Here is a 22,003-nt window from a genome sequence, read left to right as displayed (position 1 = left end):
TTATTACCTCTGTAATTGAAATAATGTAGTTGTAGACAGCAGAAACAATATTTTAATAGCAGTGATCATTTTATTTATATCTTCATCCAGAATTCAATTTATTTATTGGGTATCTATCACAGCCTGTAGTAGGTGAAATATTTTTTATTAAATCAAAAACAAAGTATGCTTTTTACATTCCAATAAAACTTTCTTCTACAATTCAAGGGAATTTTTTAAACCCAAATGATTAAGAAGAAAATAAAGTAGTAATTAATGTAGTGTAAAAGTGCAAGTATAGAAGCTATATATAGACCAGAAACCCAGAACGTAAGCGTGTAAATCTACTTTCAATGGTTATTTGCACCTCCATAAAAGAAATTTGTCAGAACGCAACCTCTATTAATGAAAACCTCTATAATTGACACAACGATTTTTTGAACCTCGTTAATTGACACGACCTGCTTAAATGAAAAACCTGGTTAATTGACAAAAAATGGCCGGTACCTTGAGATTGCAATTATCCAGGTTCCACTGTACAAATACCTCGGCTGCTGGCTTAATGAAGCGTGGGATCCTGAGCAGGAAGTTAAAACTAGAATTGGTATTGCCAAGAGTGCCTTTCAAAATATGAAGAAACTGTTGACCAACAGGAAGATTAATTTAAAATTAAGGTGGCGAATGGTGAAATGCTATATTCTTCCAATCCTCATGTATGGCTCCAAAAGCTGGACGCTAAGGAAAAATTTGATCAGTAAATTACAGGCTTTTGAAATGTGGATCTATCGTAGAATGCTTAAGATAAAATGGACCGACAAAGTTAGTAACGAAAGAGTCATGTTATTAATGAAGAAAAAGGTGGAAGTCGTAACAACTATTAAAGAAAGGAAAGCTACATATTTCGGACATATATATAGAAACTCAAAATATGATTTATTAAAACTAATTATTGAAGGGAAGATTGAAGGGAAACGAGGACGTGGGAGAAGGAGAATATCATGGACACGGAACATAAGAGACTGGTTGGACGTGGGCAGTACAGAGAAACAAATTCGCATGACTTCAGATAGAATGGCATATAGACATAAGGTCGCCAACCTCCGGGATGGAGAAGGCACTTAAAGAAGAAGAAGAAGATACTTCTAAGTACTATAATTTACATTCTTTTTTCCGAAAAATTATAGAAATGTATTCACTGTTAAGTTTTTCCCCATTTTTGTTATTTTGGATACTTAAACGTGGAAAAGGTCGTTTTCTTAGCCACAAAAACAATGTTTTTTTTAATTTGTTTATATTACTTCAACAGAATCACTGCTGTCCTACCATTTAATTTGTAACAAATTAATTTTACTATAGAAAGTATTATGCGTTATTTCTGTTTGTAATGTTAATTGGATTATAAATTTTACTTTTACATACTAAAATACTATTAGGTATAATAGTAGTTTTGAAATTTCGTATGTCTATTCAGTAAACCTTAATGAATATCGACTACCGTAGGCTCAAAGGGCTTAACGGACAAAACGCGATTTTTCAGGAGAGCCAAAAAACAGTTTTATTTGAGAAAAAAAATTATAACTTTTTTGTTTGTTTAAATACACTGATGCCTGTATGTGGCTTATTCTTAACTTTTTGAGCTCTTTTAATCTGATTGCTTGAAAATATAATACACTGCTTATTTACGAAGATAGCAAGTCCGTTACGCCAAAAAACACGACTGTTTTTAAGAAGGGCGTCCCTTACGCCTCTTTTTTATGGTTTCTCTTATTAGAAAAAGGGCGTAATGTACAAAAAAATTAACTGTTTTAGTACCATTTGGCGTAAATCCAACAATTTCGTTGCAATATTGGCAACTTGCATTTAAGGAACACTACTACTTCTAAGTACTATAATTTACAATTATTTTTTCAAAAACTTATACTTAGAGTATTCATTGTTAAGTTTTTTCCCCATTTTTTGTTATTTTGGATACTTAAACTTGGAAAAGGTCGTTTTTTAAGCCACGAAAACCAATGTTTCTTTTTTTATTTGTTTATATTTCTTGAACAGAATCACTGCTGTCCTATCATCTATATCTATTTATGTACTTATATCAAAACAATTTATAACGATTACTTTTACTACAGAAAGTATGTATGCGTTATATCTGTTTGTAATCTTAATTTGATAGTAAAATTTAAGTTTACACACTATAATACTAATAGGTACAATAGTAGTTTTGATATTTTGTATGCCTGTTCAGTAAAACTTAATGAATATGCGATTATTTATAACATAACATCAGAGTAGGGAGTAAAAAAGGCATATGGCTAGGCCAACTTCGTACTTCTATGGATTTAAATCCAAACGTTATAGACAATAACTTTCATATTCCTATAAATTAGGGTTTAATTTAAACGAAAATGTATTAATATTACGTCTAATCATAATTGGAAATGGGCCAGTCACATACAAAACCGAAAGTTATCAGTCTAACCTTAATTAAAGCCTGACAACAGTTTATTTAACCCTGAGATAGTGTCGCTGCAAACAGCTCACGTATGGCAATAATGTGCGTACGTCATGTATAGTCGGGGTAGTGGGCATTGGCTTCATGTTGATACTCATATAATGTCAAAACATTGCTTACAAAGAATTCGGTTCTTTCAATTTATCTATTCGTCAAAATCTGATTCTAAATATTCAATATTTATATATTCTTCGTTTTCTGACTCTGACGAAGTCTGATTTTCATCAGATGTTGTGTCGCTTTCAGGACCACCAACCTCGATTATAAAATGTTCAGTCTCCAATTCGATTAGGTATAGGATTTTTATCGTCGATCTACATAAACCTTAAATGAAATATTAAAGTTTAAACCAAACAACTAACCAGTTCAATAAAACCGCACTATAAAATGTCAATACCGGTCATGTCAACAACCAACTTTAAAACATTGTTTATTGGATTGCTATGTAATCCTTCGTCTTTTTTAAGCTGTAAGTATTTGATTGCATTCACTACAATTTTTTTCGCAAATTGGTAATTTTTTTGGCATTTTTGTAATAAAACCGTTTTTGTAATAATATTTGAATATATTCGTAGATATTTTCCGTTTGTTTACATCGGTGACATTCGATGACATCCAACGTTCGTTGTCAAAGAGTACTTGTTGCCAGTAAAATAAATTAGTAACATTGAAAATCCGCAAAATGGCGAGGGTCAAATAAACTGTTGTCAGGCTTTAATTGCCATAATTATCACTTGAATATAATCATGTTTTAATATTTTCTTAAAACTGATGAAAAAGGAACCAACTAGTTCAGTATAAATTGTTAAGTTTTAGTAACCCTATATAATAAAGCATTAATGAGCACATGAGCAGGTAATGCAAGTACCTCCTTAATAAAAAAATTGACAAGGAAAGTACTAGGTCATCCCAATTAAACACAAAAAAGCAACAATTATAAACTCGAAATTGTACATAGTATGTTGGCGTATCTCTTACATTGTATTCTCTAACATTCGTATAAATATCCACTAGTTGTGGGCGTAACGTACATTAAGCACTCAAAAATCTACTGCAAATAGGGAAACTGACAAAAATTAGCACATATTTAATAAAATATCCGATACAAAAGGGCGTATCGTACAAAAAGTTGGGAGCTACGCACAAATGTCTCACATATTTTTTTTGAATTGGCAGATACGGCAAAATGCGTTGGAAAATTGTGTTCAAGCATTGATTTTTCAAAGGGCTTAACGGACATTTTTTTCAAGTTATCGAGACGTTAAATATACCATTCGATAGAGAAAAAAAAACTGAGTATAACTGCATTCATAACTCATTTTCGCCATTTTGTCCCTTACGCCCTTTGAGCCTACGGTAGTCGAATGATCGCATATTTATGACATTATATTAGAGTAGAAAAAGGCATATGGCCAGGCTTACGTACTTCTATGGATTGAAATGCAAACGTTATAAAGGTTAATCCTGTAAATTAGGGTTTAAACAAAAAAGTATTAATATTACGTCTTAATCAATATTACCAATGACCCAGTCACAAACAAAACTAATAGTTATCAGTCTAACCTTAATTAAACGCCATAATTATCATTTGAATATAGTCATGTTTTATTATATTCATAAAACTGAGGAAAAAGTACCCACTAGTTCAGTTTAAATTGTCAAAATTTAGTAACCCTATAAATAAAGCAATGAGCACATGAGCAGGTAATGCAAGTACCTACTTAATAAAAAAATTGTCAAGGAAAGTATAACTAGGTCATCCCACTTCAACACAAAAAAGCAAGAATTATAAACCCGAAACTATACATAGTACGTACGGGGGCGTATTTCTTACATTGAATTATCTAACACTCGTATATCCATTAGTTGTGGGCGTAACGTACATTTAGCACTCAAAAAGCTACTGCAAAGAGGCGTAACGGACAAAAAATTACAACATATTTAATAAAATTTCCGATGCAAAAGGGCGTATCGTACACAAAGTTGGGAGTTACGCCAAAATTTCTCACAACATTTTTTTGAATTGGCAGATACGGCCAAATGCGTTGGAAAATTGTGTTTAAGCATTGATTTTTCATAGGGCTTAACGGACATTTTTTTTCATGTTATCGAGACGTTAAATATACTATTCGATAGAGAAAAAAATACTGAGTATAACTGCATTTTCGCAATTTTGTCCCTTACGCCCTTTGAGCCTACGGTAGTCGTTATATACAGTTTTGTTCAGAAGTAAGTACTCGCCGTTAGCAAGATGAAAACAACCGGAGATAATATGCCTGTGTTTTCTTTATTATTATACTATATTATCAGAAAAATATTAATTATAACTCTAATCGGGATATACCTGGCATAATCAACTACCGTTTGATACATTTTTAAGCTTCGTAACAGTAAATTATGCTGAGAATAGTCAACATGTGTACCGTGACTGGTAACTAATACACCCCGAATTTGGTATAAAATAGTCTGATAACGTCACTTACGACCCCCTAATAAACAAGATTCACTAAATTATCAAAAATTTCATGGGCGTAAAGGACATTCATAGTGTTTTTGACCAATTTTAAAGGACATTAACTTCTTTCGTATTTAATTTATTTATAATCATATCTATAGCAATCGCTAATTCAGGTTAAAGAGACTAACATTTTGAGTACTTTTCCAATACACATCAAAAACATACCTAGATAAACAACAAAAATATATTATAAACATTTTAAAAATGCAGTTTTTTGCGTCTCCTGAAAAGTAGCATTTTGTCCTTTACACCAATTGAACCAAAAGGTATCGTAATAATATATATTACTAAAATTAATAAAATCAGTCTTTATATTGTGTATCAACTAGGTACATATTATAGTTGCACATGCAAGTGCAAATATTTTCATTGCATTCAATTCATGCTATGTTGTGGGGGGCGTGGCTAACGATAATCGCAAGCCAAAATTTTTCCTTTTGATTATACCAACCCGGTGGAGCCCGTAATATCACCAAAATAATTAAAACAATTATATTCTGCTCCTCAAACGAGCATTTTTTTTTTTCAATACCTTTTAAAATTTATGAAGTCTTGTATTCAATGTAATTGACGTTGCTTGCCACGCTTTATACATCACCAAATTAGCAATACATGGCGTCTTAAAATAATCTTAAAAAGTGTACTAAATATCGAATAAATGTTATTTTTAAAAGTCGCTGATGTGACATTCTCATTCAAAAGGTACTTTGTCGTTTACCATAAAGACGAAATTTTATTGTATCTTTATACAAATAACCTATCAGAGAGTCCTTATGGCAAGGATAAAGTGGTACCTTTTGATTGCGAACGTCACGAATGTTGGTCAGTATGAGGAGCCTACATTTTATTTTTAAATATACTTACAACATACCTACTCCCACACTATGAAAAGACTTCATGTAATTATGCCTCCGAATGAAATAAATACACTGTAATGGCTCCTCTACACGATGGGCCAACGCCGGCCACTCCAAGGGACGCATTTATGCGTTAGAGGGAGCAAGTGATATTGCTATCTCATTGAGTGGCCGGCATTGGCCCATCGTGTAGAGGAGCCATAATGTTCATGTAACAAGCACCCTACCCGCGTAGGTAGCCTTCCCCGCGTACGCTGTTCATGCAAAGTTTTATTTTGCCAAATAGTAAAAAACCGTTGTTGAAAATGACCCAAATTATGAATGTTGTCTCGATGTGGCATTATAATAATGTAGACGTAAACTTAATAACATGAATTTTTTTTTGTGGCAGATACATGATGTTTATAAGAAAAAAAAATATTAAAAATAAAAGCGCTGGATGAATTTGACACACATTTGTTTGAATAACATATTATAATATCCTGTGAAGTACAACACTTCACTTACCGACTATAATTTTATTTAAGGCATTTTAGGTTCACTATTAGGTATTTATTAAATGTCATTATACCCGTGGATGAAAATGACACAAAATGCGTGTGTACGTCGGAAGCCACTTTGCTTTTACAGGGAAACAAAGAATTTCATCTAGAATATTTTTTTTACCGAATGCTGTTTAAAAAAAGAAATAAGTACCTAAATTTCTACCTAAGCAAGTACCTAGGATGACACAAATTATTATTATTAGATTTAGTGTGTGGTCTGGAAACTATATGTAAAAAATAAGCAACATTAATAATCTTATAACATCAAAAGTTATTGCTACCGGACTATAAAGTTTATAATCGAATGACAAGTCGAACGCGAGTGTGAACGCAAGCGCGCGTCCCGCGCGAGCCCGTTTGACTCGTGCCCAAAAAACCGCTCCTCCACGCGAGCCAGGCGAGCGCGAGCCGAGCCGCGAGACGAGTCACGAGCCTACCGTTCACACTCGCGCTCGCGTCTCGTGGCGCGGCTCGCGGCTCGTCTCGTGGCTCGCGCGAGAGTCTAAACCGAGTATGAAATCGTGTCGCAAAAATTAAAATCGTGGTGCTCGCTTGGCCTAAGACTATCCCGTTCTGTCAGTTACCCCCACCACTCATGCCAGAGGGGCTACCGCGAAAACCGAAATTCGCAAATTGCGGGGATCTTACTCTTTTACTCCAATGAAGGCGTAATTAGAGTGACAGAGAAAAATGCCCGCAATTGACGATTTTCGGTATTGGCGGTAGCCCTACAGATATCCTAGATTCATGAGATAAAGTCAGTGCCACAAAGACGGAAAACGCGACGATCCGCTACTGCCGGCTACACACGTAACTGTAAATCGTATCGATTAATCTGTGCAGTCCGATTTGAGCAGTTTTATCTACCGTGTGTATGACAAATCGTTGTCGATTATCCAAGGGCCCAACGTTTTCTGTTCTCTTTCACGGCGCAGCAACTAGTATCTCTCCTCGCTCTTTTAAAAATGCCGTTTGTCAAAAAAGGACAACTATACTATACTGTTGACAAGATGGACTTCAAATCAAGTGTTGCCTTTTTTGATGCGCCCAGGCTGTGTATGTGTGCGTAAAAGCGTATATGTGTGCTCTTTTAGGGATGTGAAAAGTCAATTTGAATCATGTTATATATCGATAAACGCTACACAGCGGAACGAAATAGCGATTAATTGAAGCTTCAATATCTTCGTTAAACATGAACATAATTGAAATGCTAATGGATAATGAATATATTATAATGTAATTAAACAATTCAATTATTGCGGAACACATATTTTAGTAGGTATTTATGTATTTTAATTAAATATCTGAACTTTCCCTTGGTTCCCTGCTGGGGCGTGACGATAAAATTGTGATCTGATAACCACAATAAAGAATGAAAGCGTTTTTGTTCATTTTAGGTATCGTTAAACCTTTGAAGTAAAATTAAAATTGCAAGAAATGTCGATAGTTTATCGATATGACTTTATCGACATGGCTACAGCAAGGTGGGCCTCATTGTTAATCGTACACTAAACAAAAGTGGCAACAGTGACAGCTCGCTGAGATGGGATCTCTATATATTAAATCTATGCGATTTTCGTAACGATTTGTCATACACACGGTAGATAAAACTGCACAGATTAATCGCTACGATTTATAGTTAACGTGTGCAGCCGGGGTACCGCTACAATGGACTCCACAGTTTCCACACTTGCTCCACACTCGCATTCGCGGCTTCGGGCCGTGATTCGCGCACGAGTGTGAAGTGGTCTTTAGGAAGCGATATTGCTTTCTCATTCCGCCGTTGGTCGAATATGTCTTTATGTTGGTACTAAGAATTTGTTTTAGTACTTTTAGTTACATATGCTGTGGCTCGTGCTGCAAGGGCGGAACTTGCGATTTGGCATTTCTTATTATTTTTAGTCTGTCTATTACAAAAATGGCTGCAAACCGTCGCAAGCAAGACGACAAGAATTTAGAAATTTTACGTGAACTTATATCTATTAATGGAAACAAATATTGTTTAGATTGCAACCAAAGAGGACCTACGTACGTTAATGTTACAATCGGTTCGTTCGTTTGTTCAAAATGTTCGGGAATGCTGTAAGTATTTATTTTGTGCGTTATTGTGTTGTTGCTTTTGTGCTAGAAATTAGATCAACAAACAGATAATTTGAACTGCACGATTTATTTGCAGACGTGGTCTGACGCCTCCCCATCGAGTAAAGTCGATCTCAATGGCCACATTTACCCCGGAAGAGATAGAATTTATAAAAGTGAGAGGAAATGATTACTGTAGGCGCGTTTGGTTAGGCCTATACGAGGGTGAAAGTGTGAATTTTACTGATGAACAAAGTGTGAAAGATTTTATGTCGGACAAATACGAGAAGAAACGTTACTTTCTCGATCAACCGCTGAATAATACTGTTACGAACGGAAGTTTATCATCGAAGAGTAAGTCAAAAGCTAAAAGCGGAAGTGCTGCAGCGAGCTCAGCACAGCTGATATCGATAGCGAGCCAGGCGCCGAAGTCGACAGTTAACAATAACACGCTCGTGAATGCGCCCAAACTGGGAAATAGCTTTTTCTCTGGAGGTAATGATGTCAGCATGAAGATAGCTCGGCCGGTGCACAGCATACCACAGGCCAGCCCGCTCGCGGCGCCGCCCGTCGTCGCCCCTGCTCCAGTACCTGAGTAAGTAATATTCTTACGCCTTAGTAAATATTCCAGTTTTGTGTGCACTTGGTTTAATGCTTATATTTTTGTTACAGTTTTCCTGTTGACTTTTCAACTGCAAATATTTATAACAGTAGCCAGTTTAATAATAATGTAAACAACAATTATGTGCCTGTCCCATCCACCACTACAAGTTTTGCAGCTTTTACTCCTCCATCATCTACTGCTAGTGAGTAGTCCATTGCTATTTTTATTTATAATAAGCTAACTTACTTAATGCAGAAGCAACGCAAAATGATCTTGGTATTATATTTATTACTACTCTAAATAAATTTTCTTTGATCCATTTGAATAAAATAATCGATGACTTTTCCAGATGATCGCTATGCAGCATTAGCAGATTTAGATCATGCACTGAGACAGCAAAACATGAAGTCAATGGGTAAGTATAATGATGGTAAAAACACTGTGTGAATAAATATTAATATTTTGAGATGTTTTCTCTGATCCACTTGTATTTTGCAGAGGAAGGTAACAATATAAATAGCAAGAATCCGTTCCAAAGTGCACCAACCAATGACTTCTTCGGCAGTAAAAACCCTTTCTTCAATGGGAGTTGGAGCGCTGCTCCGGCGCCTGTGCCTGTTAATCCTTTCATGGTAAGTCAATAGTAGTATATGGTTAATTTTAAGTGGTAATCAATATTTTCTCACTCCTTTTTTCTATGGTTATAAGTTTATAACTTTAAGGATTTTTGCTGTGTTTTCACAAACAAATAAAATAATTAAACCATAATGACAGATTGGTTCATCAAAATAGGGTATTTGGTATACAAAAACAAAGTTCATTTGAATTTTGATACTTCATTTAAATTTGCTAAAGATTTATTTGGTATAAAGTTGGTTTTTATTCTGGTAACATTCAGCACACTTTTAGGGGCAAAAGTTGCACTTAAGTTTAAGGAACAAAAAGACATTGTTACCAAACCGATATCATAATTAAGATGATAACATTATTTATGTCATTGTTTATTATAGTGAGTTCATCATACTGCTTTGTGTTCTTATTTTAGATCATTGATAATATTGTTAAAGAAAATATACTTTATTATGAGCAAATAATATAATGATCCTACAAGAAACAATTAATCAATTTAATTGGCAGGGACATAGAGATATATTATGGGCATTTACAAAATGATGAATGTATATCATGATACAAAAGTGTAGAATACTTTACATGCCTTATCATATGGAGGAAGTTGTAGTATTTTTGCATAACAGTTCACAGAACTTCTTATCAGTCACATCAATTTTGCAGTTTTATTTTTGTGTACATTCCAATGACTCATCATAATAATGTTCATTTTTCTTGTGAATCATGGTTATTTGGGGTTTCAAAATAAATTAATTTGTGTTTGTCCTGAGTGGCTTGGGTCACATACTGCTTATGGGATTTATCATGGATTTATCCTACTTTAAGGAAATGTTTTTCTTTTACAGCCATCATCTAACTCTGGGAACTATGTTAATTCGAAGAATCCTTTTCTTTGAAGAGGTGGTCCATGTTTTGGAGACAAAGAACAAATGTATGCAACAAAAAGCACAAAATTAGCTACAAATTTAGTATAGTATACATTTTTGAATAAGTATATTATGATTTTACAAATTTCTCGGTGATATTATATTGGCGTTACAACTATTTATCAGTCTTAGATTAATGTGCTTAATTTTAGCAACGGATGTGCCTCTTTTTGCCTTAACAAGTTGTAAATTTCTCAGTATATATTAGGCAAGTCAATGTTGTGAAAGTATTGTATTAGTATGTCTGGTATAGTTTAAATCAATCAATCAGGAAATCTGAATGTGAGCATGTTGCAAGGCAACTTGCTGTGTCCAATTTATTCAATTTAAATTCTCCATTATGTGGTTAGGAACTGCTCAGTAGGGCCTTATAAGGATTGACTGGGGCTAGTTTTTGTAGGTCGGGACAATTATGTACCTATGTATATTGTATACGATGACGCAATTCGCGACGCTCTGATGATCTTATCACACCCAAATTGCAGTTTTCGTGCTTAAATCGTTTTCTCAGCAAATATTTGAGATATATGGAAATTATTGTAAAATTAGTGAGCATATACCAGGTATTAAAAAGCATAACAAATTGTTAAATTATATGGAATATCCGATTAACTTATTTGAATGAAACAATTTTGTGGGATGTTTTTTTTTCAGACAGCCACATTGCTGTTATTCTGAGAAATAAGTAATATAGTATATAGGTATAATATGAATAATAAACAGACAAATGAGGCAGGGACCATTCCACATGAGGAGGATTTTTCTCCTTAAATTAACTGACAAACGTATGGATTATTTGATCCACACATAATATAAATGCCAATCTAGTCAGATTATTAATGAAATTGTGTTCTGATGACTTTGTTTGAAGCAGCTGAGTCATAATAGATACGTTGGCGTAAATATCCGTTTGTTAAAATTATCAGTTCATAATAACGTAACTTTACTGTGGCATAATCGCCTATTATTTCATTATAGTATAAAGATAAAGAAGGTATCTAGGATACTTATTTCCAGTCATTGCGTCATATTACCAATAATACAGTAAGTTAGTGAGACTACAAAACGAGATTAGTATTTAGATTAGGCAACAAGCTGTGTGTGATGAGTCATCGAGCGCGCGCGGCGGCCTTATGTTCATAGTCATGCCCGCCATGAGGAAGCGAGCTTAGTAAGTACCTAAATGTTACTGTTTCCATCCAATTCAACGCTTCAAATTTACACATGTTTATTCTAGATAGGGGTGATATTAATTAAGAATACGTAGCCGAGAAGTATGAAGCGACCAAACATTTCCACACAAAGTATTTTAGTCTTGTAAAGCTTTTATCTGGATGGATTGTTTATTTACACATCATTATGAAGTTTTAGAGGCTTAACATTGTTATTATTTTTTATCAACTTGTTTCCTGATTAATGTCTACGTGTTTATTATCATGAATTGTTTTATATCCGACTATGCCATCGTATCTAGAATTATATATTTCTATCGTATAGCAAGTATTGATTACTTTTACTGGTTAAAAAACCATGACAAAAGTAGGATATGTGTTTTTATAAGAATCATTTTTATGTTGTCGTATGATTTGACTTCATTTATGAATTATTGTATGTTTGGTACTTGACGCCTAATCATATAAGTACCAGCTTCAATAGTTATAGCTCACATCACATCTAATCATAATTTGTTTCGTCTAATACATATCTGAAGCCGGCTATCCATCAACAGACTATATAGTGGAAGTTAATTGTAGGTATTACGTATTTACTTGTATCTATGATCAATTGATCAGTTAAACTGATGATAAGTAAAGCTTATAGATGTACATTTAGCCGGCGTAAACAAGCTCTCAAATCATGTGCTTGATCTGGTCTGTGATTTAAATCAGTAACTTTTTTAGTAATCCTAATCATTTAATTGCGAACAATCTTTACTTATCAATGCACTATTATTTATTAATTAGTTATTAAATTAACGTATTGTTTTTTATTTGAGCACCAAGATCTGTTATGTTGTATTAATGGTGTAAAAAATAAACACTTATTTTTTTTAACAAGGATATTCTTTATTCAATCAAATTTGTCTTAAACATTATCAGTCTATTTACATTTTCGGGTAGCTACGACGATGATTGTCGGTCACATTTTATATTTGGTGTTCCGGCGGGTGAACATGGGCGTGGAGAAGTTGTCTGGGGTGACGTTGGGGCTGGGCAGCGGCGTCTTGTCGGCCGCGGGCACGGAGACGGTGGACGCGTTCTTGATGGCCTCGGGCAGCTCCTCGTGCGAGCAGTGTGGCTGCGACGATGACGCTGCCAGCCTTTTTTCTGATATTGTTTTTAATAAGTTTTTACCAGCTTCTTTAGTCTGGAACAAAAAAAAATTTTTCTTAAAAAAATACTAACGTAAGTGATCGGTCCTCCTTAGTACAGTCAACTGTAAAAATATGGGTGTAGACAACTTACTCAAAAATATGTCCCATAGTTCTTAATTCACTGACATAAGAGATATGGCACATATTTTTGAGATGATTTGTACACTCACCCATATTTTTACACTTGACTGTACCTATTGACTTTGCATTGCGTCTGATAACATTCGATGTGAGCGTAGGCGCATCGGATTTGCATGACAGGGACTTAGCATATCTCAAAAAAAGATACCTGTGATAACAATGGATTGGATCATTGGACAGCTTAAATTGTTTTTTTTTTAAATAAATGTAATTATTCTACTTAACACATTTAATACATTATTATTCTACTTTTAGTTTTAACCCTTTTCCAGGTTGTAACAATCTACAAGAAATCCCGACAAATCTAAATATATTCGAAATCTGTTTATGTAGAAGTACCTAAAGCATGCTCCATCCTAGACTCGCATCGGCCCTTACCATCAGGTGAGATTGTGGTCAAATGCTTACATTTCCCGTAAGAACAATCTAATTTGAACCTTAAAACGCTAAAGTTGAAATTAAATTGACACGTATGTGGTCGATGAATCGTACTATGCCTTCAAAAGGGTTAAGGGCCCTGTTCGAACATATTAGGCTTTGTAAATGATCACTCACAGTATCGTGCTCCAAGCACTTGTAGGCGTAGTGCGCGGCGTGGTCGAGCAGCGAGAAGCGCAGGTAGTAGTGCGCGAGGTAGCGCATGGCGGGCGGCAGGTCCTTGCTGCCCGCGTTGGCCGCGTCCTGGCACGCCGCCGTGTACGCCGCCGCCGCGCTGTTCGGCATGTTCGACTTCTCGTACAGTCTGCAACATTTACTTGTTATACTTAATTTGTCAGGCAACAAGCGACATTAAAGTTTTAAAGTTAGAGTTGACTCTTTGCTGACCTGATTGTAGGTAACGAGGTGTGTGTGGGGTTGAAAATCGTGGGTTCAAATTCAAACCTCAGTAGTGCCGCGTAGAGCAGAAAAAACGATATAGAAAAAATGCAAACGGGTGGCCAAAAATTCGGTCAAGATACTTATCAAGGTAAGGATCATTATTATACACTGACGACAGGTTAATGTAAGTAAATTTGAATATAATTGTATAGTTTTCTTGGAGCGTAAGAAGGTGTTTAATAAATATCACTCTTCGCTTTGAATGTCAACGACAGATAAAACGGCCTTGAGCTGTGAAATTAAAGCATTTTTACAACTGCCAATGATTTATCAGTCGGTCAAAGTCTCAAAGATATCAATTAGCATGACTATACTTACTTAGCTAATTTAAATAGCGCCATCCCTTCAATATCGCCCGTACTATGAGCTTTATAATAACATTTCAAAGCATTAGGTATCTTGTCCATCTTCTCATACGCCTCCCCGAGAGAGACCAGCATTCTCGAATCGTCCGGTTTTAATTGCGCCGCCCTTGAGTAGTAATAGATGCAGTAGCCATTCAGGCCGAGTATTTCGTAAGCCTGGCCGAGACCGTTCCAAGCGCGATAATCATTGCGATCCACATCTGAAATAATATGGCCTAGTTTAGCTTCAATTTACGAGAACAGAACCTTATATACTAGTGGCTCTGTTGAGCTGTAGACCTCGCAAGCATAGCTTATTGGGACCATGCACGATGACAGCGCCACACAGCGGTTTGATCAATCAACAATACGAAAATTTTAATTTAATAAAAAAAAACGAAGTTTTAAGTGAAAAAAAAAAATACAAAAAATTATATCTTACTGGGGATCGAACCGAGACTTTCTGTGTGCAAACAAAATAAGCGAATGTTTGCAAAATGCGCCATGATAGTTCTTAGCTAAGCTGACGAAATTCGGATACTCATTCTCGAGTAAAAACTAAATATCAAAATACCGTCTAAACCAGCAATACAATTTTTTGCCATTTACTATGTAAACATGTCTCAAAAAGAAAATACTCTTATGATATCGATACGACTATTTGTTTAAGAGCGAGGTATCACGACTCCTCCATTTTAAAAAAAATCCAAAAACCGGATGGGCAAAAAAAAAATTATTTACTCATAAAATCTGGTCACAAAATTTCACGAAAATTGGTTGAGAATTGTGACCTGTAGAGGAGAACATCCGGACAGACATACAAAAGCAAAATGCCCCAGTCGAAACGTAGACCTTCGCTACGCTTCGGTCAATAACTCGATAACTGTGTAAATTGGGATCCAATTTGAATGCAAGCTTAATACGGACGGTGATAATTTGTATCATACTGTGTTTGTGTTAAACATTAAACATAACAAATTACATACAACACAGTCATAGATAGACACAAGAATGCATTTAAACATACTAATTAGTTATACATATATTATATACAACAAATATAGATACGTATCTACTAGTGCTACATATAAATCATTAAAGAGAACCTAAACAAATTGTTGAGTCATGCATTGCGCTACGGAACTCCATATTTAATTACTAGATAATCATTATCAAAACTTTGCTCTTGATTATTAATGTGTTATTAGCTAACTGCGCTTCTGAATTTAGTAATGAGGTAATTAAGTAATTCAACAGAGATTAAATGAGGATAATAGGTATTTATTTATCGATAAAAGTATCTACTTATATGTATATTTATTTCGCATGGTTTAAAATAACGGCTTGACGTATTTTATTACAATTATTACGTAGGTATTAGAACATTTGTAAATTTTGAATATATATATTAAGTATTGACGACCGGTCTGGTCTAGTGGATAGTGACCCTGTCTGCTAAGCCGATGGTCCTGGGTTCGAATCCCAGTAAGGGCATTTATTTGTGTGATGAACACTAATATTTGTTCCTGAGTCATGGTTGTTTTCTATGTATATAAGTATGTATTTATCTATACAAGTATGTATATCGTCGCCTAGTACCCATAGTACAAGCTTTGCTTAGTTTGGGGCTAGGTTTGATCTGTGTAAGATGTCCCCTAATATTTATTTTATTATTATTTATTTATTGAAGTTGGGTAACTGTGAACTAATCACTATTTACTCTTTCTTCCACCACTCCAATGAAGGCATTACCTATGTCATCTAAAATCCTACATAGAATGAAACATTTATCAGATGATATACCTTTATGTGCCTTGAAAGGGTTAAAGTAGTATGTCAAGCATAATGAAAACATTGAACATATTTACCAATGGCCTGCCTATAGCACTGGATAGCTGCATTAGAGTTCTGCAGCTCTATGAACTCGTGACCCATGAGTATCCACGCGGACAGGTATTGGGGGTCCAGTGATAACGCTCTCTGGAAGTATATTACGGCCTTTTGGTGTTCGCTCCGCAAACTGTAGTAGTTTCCTGGAATACAATCGTGATCTTTAGGTTTTCACATCGCACAGTAGCCGCAGTTCAAGTAGGTCATCGCTATAGCTATAGACACGCAATAGGTATCTAGAACGCTTCAGTGTGATAACTGCGTAAATTAATAAAGATTATGATGAAATTAGAAAGAGGCGAGTTTTCGACGCAGTCTAGCAGTAGAATTAAAGTCAGGTAATCTCATTCATGGTAAGTGATGTTAAGCAAAGTGTGACGCAATCTAGTTAATAGGAGAGGTGACAGTCTGGTGTTATTCGGGGTTACGCATTTGACCCTGGACTCAATTATGATCTCATGTTATCAGATGTAATTGGTTCAGAATCAATAAATACCTACACACGTCTCACATAGATACATCTATTTACGACTCCGACGAGACGATAGCTTAATTGGTGATATACTCGTATAACTAGGTTGCCCGGTTTATTCCGGGTGGCTGCCCCTCAACACCTTCCTGACATACCCACTTTGCCCACGCCAAATTTGGTCTAGCCCCGCGTTTAAATTATCGATAGGTACATTAGGGTCAGAGGTCAAAGGGGGAAAGATAAGAAAAGGTTTAACTAACACAAAAAGTGCTGGCAACATTGTTTATAAAATTGATGAAACATGAATAAGGAGTGAAAACTCGAAAATATTCAAAACAAAACTAAATATGAATTGAAAATACAAGTGTGTATAACAAACGATACCCTATAAAATATGCCCTACAACTAAAGTAAGTCGACTGTGGCTTGGACCTTGGACCTATTGCGGGAGTATGGTTTTTCAGCTAGGCTGGGTTATAAAACTAGACAAAACTCGTATTATAAGGCATAAAAAAAACAGAGTTTATTACTTACCGATTACGCAGCAGGTCTCCACTCTGTACTTGTCGATGGAGACGGCGCGCTGTGCGAGGTGCGCCAGCTCCATGCGCCTCTCTTTCAGGTACAAAAGGTGAGAGTACACATCCCAGTTGTCCAGACGGTACGGATCACTTTGGCATAGCTCTCGGAATAGGGCTAGGGATGAATCCACATCTGAAAGAGACAGCTAACTTAGGCTCATTCAAGACAATGATAGAAGACTTATTTTATTATGAAGGATAGTTGGTACACTGAATTGTGCTTGCATCAGCTGTAAATATGTGCAGACTCTAATGGCAGGCAGAATATGACATTAAAAATTAGACTGGCACACTATTAAGAGGCTCACAGCACAGTTATCATAAGGGAAATTTATAACCGCGCTATTATTTAATTAGTTGTTATTTAAGTTTGCTAAGGTTTACTCTGTGTGTACTAAATATTAGAAGTTTAAATTTTTAGAGTCAGTCTAAGTTGCAGTCTAACAGATTTTGAAGTGACAAAGTGTAACATTGCATTGCCACTATAGTTCGTTTTTTTTTAGCATTAGAAATAAGGTAAACAATCTTGATATGTCTTTTTATTGAAAAACACGTTTTAAAAATAAGTCACAGCAAATATGTAACAATTATGAATCTAATACGATCATTTATATTCTTCTGGTTTCGTAAGTAATAGTTAGTGATTTTTAAAAAGCGTTTTTCAATTAAAAGACATGTCAAGATACCTACCTTCTACCTACTTACCTTCTTTCTAATGCTAAAAAAAACGAACTATAATAAATATAATATTTCCGTCAGACTTAACTTGATGCAGGAGCTTTGTTGCCTGAAATAAGCTTTCATTCCTGCTTTCCTTGATGAAATTTTGACTTGTGGAAAGGGCAATAGTTAAAGGCTAACTACTACCTTATTTTTTGTCTACATAGTACCTAACACATTAAAATCTCTTACCTCTTCTATCATGATGTGCAATAGCCATCTGTGCTATAACATAAGTACTCTTATCAAACCCCGCAGCAGCCAGCACCATGTACCCTTCGAGTGCTTGCTCTGACAGCTTCAGGTCCACAAAGGCATGTGCGGCAAAGAAATACATCATCCAATGCTTCGGTAACTGTAAGGAGTCCAGTGCATCATATTCATTGGCTAGGCCTGCTAGCTCAACCCAGGCACACCAGAGGATCGGGACTGCAGAGACTGCGGCCTGCAGTGCTGTGACTGCCTGGCTCCGCAGGTCTAGCTTCTTTAATACTACTCCTTGTAAGTACAGTAAGTATCCATCTAGGTTGTTGCGGTTTGCCTGGAGTAAACGATAACGAAGTTGTCATTTTTTTTCAATTTGTTGTATTTGTATCACAGACTACATAAACCTGCATATGAGGCAATTATCAATACCCTAGTTTACACTGGTAGTTGCAATCATGACTGTGCACAATGGTACTAATTAGTTTCATTACAATAAAATTTCGCTTGTAATTATATAATTGTGCACTAAGATATTGTTATGAAAAGTATAAGGTCACATGGTGATCTCAGGATCTATATTTCAAACTTCAGTGTTTCTAGCAGGTTCATTACACTTTCTCTTTTAATAAAATGTTTCTAGATTCCATGTAGGAACAAACAAGTTGTGTATCTGGGAGTCAAGTTTGATGATCATAACTTAAAAAAGTGTGGATTTAGCAAATGATGTCTCTTAACACATTCAATACCACTAAGTGCTACGGGTTAAGCTCGTAGCGCGTAGCCACGGTTTCGTCGTATGTAGCGCGTAGTCGCTACGAACAGTGTACCTGACAGTCGGGTTCTTGGTGTTGAATGTGTTAAGCAAGATTTAGGGTTTAAAGATTAAGAGACCATGGCGGGGTCCCTTTGTTTCCCATAAAGTTTTAAGTCATAATGTATTGTTTGTATGTATTGTGCATATTATCGTTAGTCAGAAAACTGAACCGTTAACTTTTTAGGATTTTCGTAAGGTTATTCTATAGATAGGTTAGGTTAGGTTTGTTTTATGGCAGTCCTGAAAAGTTACGCGTTTCTGAGAAAAACCAATTATGACTAACGAAAATTCGGACAAACAATATATTATGACGTAAAACTATTTGGGAAACAATAGAGACCCGACTATGGCATAAAATGATTTTTTATGGGCGGTATATGGCTATTGATAGACGTAAATTTGAATATAGCATGAGGATAGACAATAAATAAATGCTAAGCTTACCTTAAAAAAAGACAGCAGATCCAGCAACACCTGTGTGGATTCAGTGTTCTCAGCACCTGTGTCCGTCGCGTTATCCAGGCGCTTCTTCTCACTGGACATATACTGCGCGTACCGGTGCAGGAACACGCACTTCTGAGACGTGCAGTTCTCTAAGAAGTGCGCCGCCCTGTCGTACTCTTGACAATCAAAATAACTTTTCGCTAATAAATAAGATTCCTTCTCCTCCGCTATGATTCCATCATCATAACCCCCGGGTGGTTCTTCTATAGTAACTTTATGATCTTTTAATGCAAAATTTAGTTCTGCGAGCCATTTAGTAGTCTGAGACAGACCCCGAGCTGAGCATTCACGTATTCCGTGTAATATATCTTTTCTGACCTGATCTAGGTCTATTGGGATATCTCCTTTAGGATTCATTGTTAGTGGCATGTTTATAATCTTGAGGAAACGCAAATATCCACAAACAATAAAAATACATCAAGCACCGGCGATTAGAATTGTTATGTCAGTGTCAACGTCAACGTCTTGAACATCCGTCAAATCATTTAGAAATGTTGAAAAAAAAAGTTTACATACTCTTGTTAAGTTGGTACACTGGTTTTATTCTATAAGTAATTATTATATTGAAATCATCACTTATCTAGTTTTCTTATCTATATTCATTTAGTCAGTGTATTCGAGAAACATTTAAAAACGTTGTTTGGTCCTGCAATATCTCTGAACGGGATACTCTACTGTATCTATCAAGGGCCCAACGTTTTCTGTTCTCTTTCACGGCGCAGCAACTAGTATCATTTCTCTCTCCTCGCTCTTTTAAAAATGCCGTTTGTCAAAAAAGGACAACCATACTGTTGACAAGATGGACTTCAAATCAAGTGTTGCCTTTTTTGATGCGCCCAGGCTGTGTATGTGTGCGTAAAAGCGTATATGTGTGCTTTTAGGGATGTGAAAAGTCGATTTAAATCATGTTATATATCGATAAACGCTACACAGCGGAACGCAATAGCGATTAATTGAAGCTTCAATATCTTCGTTAAACATAAACATAATTGAAATGCTAATGGATAATGAATATATTATAATATAATAAAATAATTCAATTATTGCGAAACACCTATTTTAGTAGGTATTTATGTATTTTAATTAAATATCTGAACTTTCCCTTGGTTCTCTGCTGGGGCGTGACTATAAAATTGAATTTTAGGTATCGTTAAACCTTTGAAGTAAAATTAAAATTGCAAGAAATGTCGATAGTTTATCGATATGACTTTATCGACATGGCTACAGCAAGGTGGGCCTCATTGTTAATCGTACACTAAACAAAAGTGGCAACAGTGACAGCTCGCTGAGACGGGATCTCTATATATTGAATCTATGGTATGTATGATGAAAAAAAAAACAAACGTCATTTACATTTCATTCATTGTACGAATACAAGACGATTTGTTTTGCGTTTTCACTTGAGATTGAGCAGCGGTTAGTTGCTCGACGAATTCTTATAAGCAACTGCAATTTAAAATCATGGCAGACTCGAACATAGAACCTCCTACCAATGACGTAGAGAGTAACTATTCAACTCCTGCAAATGATCCCAAAAACATGCAGGAAGTAACACAGTATGTAAGTATTGTAAGTTTGCTTTTATCTATTCTCTTTATAAATATACCATAATTTAAAATAATATTGGACATTATAGGATTATGACATTCATTTCTTGAAACTTGTAAATGGTGAACATTAGCGAATTTAAAGGATTTCAAATGGTTTCTTACAGGTACAATCACTGCTCCAAAATATGCAAGATAAGTTCCAAAGCATGTCAGACCAGATTATAAACAGAATAGATGAGATGGGGACACGAGTCGACGAGCTTGAGAAGAATATCACGGACCTGATGACTCAAGCCGGAGTTGAGAATGAAAAATAGGAGCTTCATGCACAATGTTAGGGTAACCTTAAGGTACTTGCTAGTTAGTTTGCAATATCAAACATATTTAGACTTAAAATGCAGTTCAAATTATTATAAACAATTAAGGTCTGTAATCATAAATATCTTTGATTCAATGTTGTGAAATTTGTGTCATTTGAAGATTTTTGGTGGTTTATAAAAATATAATTAAAAATAGTTACTTCAGACTTGCCAAGTTTTGTATATTTTACATGTTATATAATAAAAACTGCATGATCACTAACCACATCACCACAGAAGATAACATAAAAGAGTGTTACCCATTAGGCTAAGTAATTATTGTTAGGCAATAAAAACACCAATTGCTATTGATAACCTCACTAATAAAAGCAATGTACCTATACCTTGTAATTTTAAGAAACTTGATTTTGTAATATAGGAATTAGCATTTATATCACATACTTAATGTGCTAGTTTTGATGTACCATTTTGAAAATAAGCACATGTTTTTAGATATAACTCATTTCTAAATTATTTAATTTGTAGCCCTATTTTATAAATTACACTTAGTCCAAAGTACA

At 35.2% G+C, this 22,003-nt stretch overlaps 3 protein-coding genes across 3 annotated transcripts; 2 read left to right on the top strand and 1 right to left on the bottom strand.

Moving 5' to 3' along the window:
* Positions 1–8,291: 8,291 nt before the first annotated feature.
* On the top strand, positions 8,292–12,704 carry LOC134790520 (arf-GAP domain and FG repeat-containing protein 1). Its single transcript, XM_063761342.1, has 6 exons — positions 8,292–8,490; positions 8,585–9,082; positions 9,160–9,293; positions 9,441–9,506; positions 9,590–9,723; positions 10,567–12,704. The coding sequence occupies exons 1-6, from the start codon at positions 8,327–8,329 to the stop codon at positions 10,615–10,617; spliced, it is 1,047 nt and encodes a 348-aa protein (XP_063617412.1). The 5' UTR covers positions 8,292–8,326; the 3' UTR covers positions 10,618–12,704.
* Positions 12,705–12,758: 54 nt separating this feature from the next.
* Positions 12,759–20,016, bottom strand: LOC134790519 (cell division cycle protein 23 homolog). Its single transcript, XM_063761341.1, has 7 exons — positions 19,514–20,016; positions 18,241–18,589; positions 17,282–17,461; positions 16,254–16,418; positions 14,360–14,606; positions 13,718–13,904; positions 12,759–13,014 (listed from the first exon to the last, which is right to left on the bottom strand). The coding sequence occupies exons 1-7, from the start codon at positions 19,940–19,942 to the stop codon at positions 12,787–12,789; spliced, it is 1,785 nt and encodes a 594-aa protein (XP_063617411.1). The 5' UTR covers positions 19,943–20,016; the 3' UTR covers positions 12,759–12,786.
* A 907-nt stretch (positions 20,017–20,923) lies between these two features.
* On the top strand, positions 20,924–22,003 carry LOC134791084 (heat shock factor-binding protein 1). Its single transcript, XM_063762112.1, has 2 exons — positions 20,924–21,133; positions 21,288–22,003. Exons 1-2 carry the CDS (start codon positions 21,035–21,037, stop codon positions 21,438–21,440), a joined length of 252 nt encoding a protein of 83 aa, XP_063618182.1. The 5' UTR covers positions 20,924–21,034; the 3' UTR covers positions 21,441–22,003.

The sequence above is a fragment of the Cydia splendana genome, chromosome 5 (genome assembly GCF_910591565.1).
Source record: "Cydia splendana chromosome 5, ilCydSple1.2, whole genome shotgun sequence".
Taxonomy (NCBI): Eukaryota; Metazoa; Arthropoda; class Insecta; order Lepidoptera; family Tortricidae; genus Cydia; species Cydia splendana.
The sequence above is the reverse complement of the archived record's forward strand: the minus strand, read 5'-3'. Positions and strand labels throughout refer to the sequence as shown.

Bases quoted from the DNA above. Each gene is read 5' to 3' on its own strand.
- LOC134790520 (XM_063761342.1), top strand. From the start codon at position 8,327: ATGGCTGCAAACCGTCGCAAGCAAGACGACAAGAATTTAGAAATTTTA. The intron at 9,083-9,159 runs GTAAGTAATATT...TTTTTGTTACAG, and splicing joins GCCCCTGCTCCAGTACCTGA to TTTTCCTGTTGACTTTTCAA. The intron at 9,294-9,440 runs GTGAGTAGTCCA...TGACTTTTCCAG, and splicing joins TCCTCCATCATCTACTGCTA to ATGATCGCTATGCAGCATTA.
- LOC134790519 (XM_063761341.1), bottom strand. From the start codon at position 19,942: ATGCCACTAACAATGAATCCTAAAGGAGATATCCCAATAGACCTAGAT. The intron at 16,419-17,281 runs GTAAGTAATAAA...ATTGTATTCCAG, and splicing joins GGAGACCTGCTGCGTAATCG to GAAACTACTACAGTTTGCGG. The intron at 14,607-16,253 runs GTAAATATGTTC...ATATTATTTCAG, and splicing joins GTGCTATAGGCAGGCCATTG to ATGTGGATCGCAATGATTAT.
- LOC134791084 (XM_063762112.1), top strand. From the start codon at position 21,035: ATGGCAGACTCGAACATAGAACCTCCTACCAATGACGTAGAGAGTAAC. The intron at 21,134-21,287 runs GTAAGTATTGTA...GGTTTCTTACAG, and splicing joins TGCAGGAAGTAACACAGTAT to GTACAATCACTGCTCCAAAA.